The 4,823-nt window shown below is 49.1% G+C and overlaps 1 protein-coding gene across 1 annotated transcript; it reads right to left on the bottom strand.

The window, feature by feature from the left end:
* Positions 1-1,117: 1,117 nt before the first annotated feature.
* LOC127318437 (uncharacterized) lies at positions 1,118-3,207 on the bottom strand. Its single transcript, XM_051348920.2, has 5 exons — positions 2,910-3,207; positions 2,726-2,799; positions 2,545-2,623; positions 1,904-2,119; positions 1,118-1,818 (listed from the first exon to the last, which is right to left on the bottom strand). The coding sequence occupies exons 1-5, from the start codon at positions 3,130-3,132 to the stop codon at positions 1,499-1,501; spliced, it is 912 nt and encodes a 303-aa protein (XP_051204880.1). The 5' UTR covers positions 3,133-3,207; the 3' UTR covers positions 1,118-1,498.
* Positions 3,208-4,823: the final 1,616 nt, after the last annotated feature.

Below are 4,823 nucleotides of genomic sequence, written 5' to 3'. Positions count from 1 at the left end.
ATGGCAGTTTATCCGGGGCCAGGTTGCGGTCAGAAAGCTGCACGCGTGGAGAAGGGAGGCGGAAACGCCGCGTCCCTTCGGGAACACGCGCCATAATTAGGGTCACCGCTCCCTCTCCTTCCTCTCACTCGCGACCTCCCCCAAACTGTAACATCACTCGGCGGTTCCCCTCCCGCCGACCAATCCGCCGCACAAAGGAGCACCGGTACCGGAGGAGTAGACATCGGCGAGCCACACCGTGACATCGGCCGCAACCTGCTCCACAGTCTTCATCGGCATCTCGAGGTCGCCGCTCGTCCTCGGCCGGAACAATGGTGGTAATGACCTCTCCTTCTCACCTTTGTACTCGTTCTGCCAGAACATGCCATTCTCGGCCATTTGCAACGACATGCACATTAGATCTGCTAGGGTTTCCATTAGGATAGCGTTCAGATTGATGTTTGGAAGGTGTTCGTCCTTATTTCTTGTTGTTCTTGTCCAGTTCTTGCTCTTCGACCACACCTGCACTGAGGTGATGACCAGGTGCCGTTACCATGGCAACGCCACCAGGTGTGTCGTCTTCCAAAGTCATGTCTGAAGCTTACCTGGTTCTGTGTTGCTGCTACCATGTCCGTGTCTAGTTGTTATTCCTGTCGTCTGTTGAACTATGATCGTCTATGGTGTGTCGTGGATTATGACCGTGTTTGAACTATGATCAGTGCTAAGTTTGTCTGAACTGTGATTGTGTTCTTACTTGTGCTGTTGATCGCTGCTAACCTCGGCATCGTAGGTAAGAGGTAACCAGAAGCAGATTCTAGGTTGCAACCAAATAACAGGGGTACCGGTCTGGGCTGCTACAAGGCCTGAAATCCAACCTACCAAACGGGCAGAGCCCAAATCTCCAAAAAACTCTTTACAGACCATGAAACAACGTGGCTTTTATGGCTCATGGCCCATCTGCGACGCGCAAGAGACTTCTTCCCGCTGCGCCAGTTATGCAGGAATTTGATGCAGGCTACCAAACGTGGCCCTAGCGGGCCATCTAATGCAGAGAAAGTCAAAGCTGGTGTGGTACTGTACTAGGATGAGACGCTGGGTTAACTTTGAGGTCTTTTACAGAAAACATTTGCCTTCAGATACAATTATAATCTCGCACACTTTGCCCCAGTACGTAAGAGCTTTGTCCCCTGGCACTGGTGGTACGATCTACGATCCAAAGGTGTCTCCGATCGATTCGTACTGGACGAAAGTTAGCTCTGCATCCGTCTTTATTTGCTTCAAAAGACTCGTATATTTCAAATTCCTCCTTTCCATCGAGATTCGCATGCGCATGCATCCATCTCGCGGACAGTCTCACCGTTTTTTCTTTCTTTCACAGAACTAATCATTAGTCATTATACTGATTATAATGTACATAAAATCTGTGCTAGGCTGCATCTACAATCCAGCAAGCTGAACTTGATTATGATGACAGTATCATAAGCTGTGGGCAGGCACAGACACTTGGATCGTCGTTGGCTTAGCCAGATGTCCTGATGATGGTTATGGTGCCCCTCCCGACGGTGTGCAGCCTGGTGAAGCCGGCGACCGCCTTGCCCGAGGGTGCTGGCCGGTCGTCTCCGCCGGCCAACGTGCGCGGGGCGCACGCGAACTCCCCGACGGGGTGCGGGACGGGCCTCGTCGGGCGCGACAGGACCCGCTCGTTGATCTCCGCCAGCGTTGCCTGGCCGTCCACTCCGCCGCCTCCGGGCTTCACCACCGCGAACGGGCGCACCACCGTAGGTCCGGCGCCGGAGGAGGACGCCGTCCTGCTCCTCTTGCCGCTCCACGCGTCTGTGTCTGCGGGATGCATTCATCACGCATACTGCTTAGTGTCAAGTTTCTTACAACATGCACACTACTTAGACAGCGAGAAAGTGTTTACCTTCTTGTGCCGTCGAGCGTTTGGACGAACAGTTGGTGCGAGTCGTTTGGTGCTGGGCGGCGGCGGCGCCGCCGCCGCCGGCATGTCGGGTGACGCTGCAGCGGGATGAGGACGAGCTGGGGGCAGACTGATCAGGCTGTGTCCCCGTCACGGCTTTCTCTGGCGATGTGGAGCCCACCGGCAAAGCGGAGCACAGAGCAAGCAGATCATCGTCATCTGCAAAAGGAGAGCCCAGCAATCTGTTGTTTAAGCAAGCAAGCAGTTTAAACCCCACTTGTTTAGATTACTGGGACCTGCGAATCTGAGTGCTACCATCTGGACATGCAAGTCCAAAGTTTTTCTTTACTGTCGATGCCTGCCTAACAAGTCAGACGGCGCATGATGCACGGATGATGGGTTAGGACAGCAGCGTGCTGCTAATCTTGGGTGGGCCCTTACATAAAATTTCACAATCACCTTAGCTACTCAATACTACTATAATCATTAAAGTTTGTCCTAGATGTTTGGAATCGTATACGAGTACCATCGAGTAAATGAGACACGGAGGTACTAAATCGGCTGTTTCTTGAGAAGATTATGTAGTGTGTGTAAACTAAGCAAAGTCAATTAGAGAGCAAAGTAAGCAGCATTCGAATTCTTACCATGGGAAGAGCTAGCAGCAACGCAGCTGGTGTTGAGGCCTACCAGATGCTGCTCCTTCTCCTCCGCGTCCCAGAAATTCTGAAGAGGAAACAAGAGTCCAGTCAGAAAAAGGTACTAACACCAAATTAAGTTCAGTAAAACACTGCCAATGGTGAAAATGCATCTCAAGCTTCGACTCACCCGGAGCAATTCATCCAACTGATCTTCGGGCACCACCGTCTCCTCCTCCTGCTGCGAACACGGCGACTCCATGCCTGCGATACGTCAACCACATGTAAGAACCACCGCCTCCGCCATGGAAGAAACGGTGAAGCTGCATGCCGTGGAGAGAGAGGAGAAAAACGAAATGCCAAGAAAAGCCCACATTGCGATGTACACTTGGGGAAGAAGAGCCCGAGCTCGTCCTCGATGGCGCGATGATCATCGCCTAGACCGAAGTACCAGAGCAGCGGATCCCATTGGAGCTGCGGGAAGAAACCATCGCTGTTGCTCATGTCCGAGCTGCTGCTGCAGAAAGCCATGGTGTCCAAAGGCCGCCACCAGGCATGCTGCCTCCCCTGCAGCTCGCTTTGCTGGACTGTCTCCATGGGTGGGATGTACGTAGCAGTAGCAGAGGACTTGTGGGGAAGAGAGAGATACTGAAAGATACTAGCTTGGGAGTGTGTGTGGTCGAGTGAAGTAGTTTGAGAGGTGTCATGCGAGGCGTGCTTAAATAGGGAAAGCTTTTTTTTGTGAGCTTTTGGGAGGCCTAAAGGCAAAAGGGCGTGTGTGTGCACTGCAGGCTGCAGTCCGGCATGTCAAGCAGGCAGCCACAGTTTTGTCAGGGAAAGCGTGGAAATTTTGCAAAGCTGAAAATGGCCAACGAGCCAATGGGAGCATGCAAGGAATTGGAGACTCAGAATGGTTGCCACAGCTCTTTCTCGTGCTTCGCGGTTCCCTGCCTCACTTCTTTATGCGGATCTCCCCATGCCTTGTCTTCCCATCTTGACTTTTGGTTTTATTTTCTATAGTTATTACTATTCAAGATAGTACAAGTCTTTCCATTCATTTTCAAACGTTTTTTTTTCACTTTAGGGCTACTTGAATTGCATCCATTGATTTTTTCTACCATGTAGCTAGAAAGATAGAGGCTGATTTCTGTAGAATGATAGAGAGGGAGAGAGATTGACGGAATATGATGGATGTACTATTGAACTTCACGGACGAGGATATGTAGCTAGAAAGATAGAGATTGATTTTTGTAGAACCGTAGAAAGGGAGAGAGATTGTCGAAATATGATGGATGTATATATTATTGAGCATCACGGACGGGTATATAAAGGCTATAAGGTTTGAAGTCTAACAAGACTCACATAACGTGATTTGTAGTGCTTATCTTAACAACCCCCTTGACCGAAACGTGGGAAGCACATTGAGATTGCTCATGAACCGCTCAAACTGTTGAACCATAAGGGGCTTAGTAAGAACATCGGCTAGCTGATCATGAGTTGAAGTATGACGAATCATGAAACACCGGATTGATGGAGAGATAGATTGCACCTATGTTGTTGTACCATAAGGAAGGTGGTCGACTCATCACAAGCCCAAGCTCGTGAAGTGGTGCATGTATCCACATGAGCTCCGCAGTGGCATTGGCGATAGACTTGTACTCATCCCCCATATTGGTTGCCTTCTCGAATTCCAATCAACAAGATTACCACCAAGAAGGACCATTAGAACGCCGGTATATCTTCAGGGTACAACTACACGTGGATTGGTGCTTCGCCATTACTCGTCTTTGGTCATTAGTGCCCACCATCGAGGCCCTAAACCCAATATCCCTCCTTCTTGTTAGAGTTTAAACACTAATCTAGCTACTAATTCGTATGTCTAGGGCACCCCCCCTATTTGCTGCAACTTCCATCAAAATGATCGACAAGATATGAATTATGAAACACAAAAAAGTATATTGTGATTAAAATTGCAACATGTTGACGACGGAATTTGATTCATTTGATAATCAAATTCAGGAACAAGATGTGAAGGCCATATGAGTCAGAGTGGCACCATTCTTCTAAAGTCAATCCATAGAAAAACTTAGGATTGAATTCCTACAAATATCTTATAAAATTTCTACAACCCAACAAGGCCCTAAGTAACTGTAACACGATTGTCTGAAAAACAATTCATCTCTTCCTCAATTAGTTATGCCCAAGTGTAGCCTAGCATGGAAGAATCTTAAGCTCTGCGTGGAAGTGTATGACCTAACTAGCTGTACTGTTCACACTGTTTTTCTTCC

This window comes from Lolium perenne, chromosome 7 (assembly GCF_019359855.2).
Source record: "Lolium perenne isolate Kyuss_39 chromosome 7, Kyuss_2.0, whole genome shotgun sequence".
Classification (NCBI taxonomy): Eukaryota; Viridiplantae; Streptophyta; class Magnoliopsida; order Poales; family Poaceae; genus Lolium; species Lolium perenne.
The sequence above is the reverse complement of the archived record's forward strand: the minus strand, read 5'-3'. Positions and strand labels throughout refer to the sequence as shown.

Excerpts from the sequence above, each read along its gene's own strand:
- LOC127318437 (XM_051348920.2), bottom strand. The coding sequence starts at position 3,132 with ATGGAGACAGTCCAGCAAAGCGAGCTGCAGGGGAGGCAGCATGCCTGG. Across the intron at positions 2,624-2,725 it reads AGTTGGATGAATTGCTCCGG|AATTTCTGGGACGCGGAGGA; the intron begins GTGAGTCGAAGC and ends TTTCCTCTTCAG. Across the intron at positions 2,120-2,544 it reads TGCTGCTAGCTCTTCCCATG|ATGACGATGATCTGCTTGCT; the intron begins GTAAGAATTCGA and ends CTCCTTTTGCAG.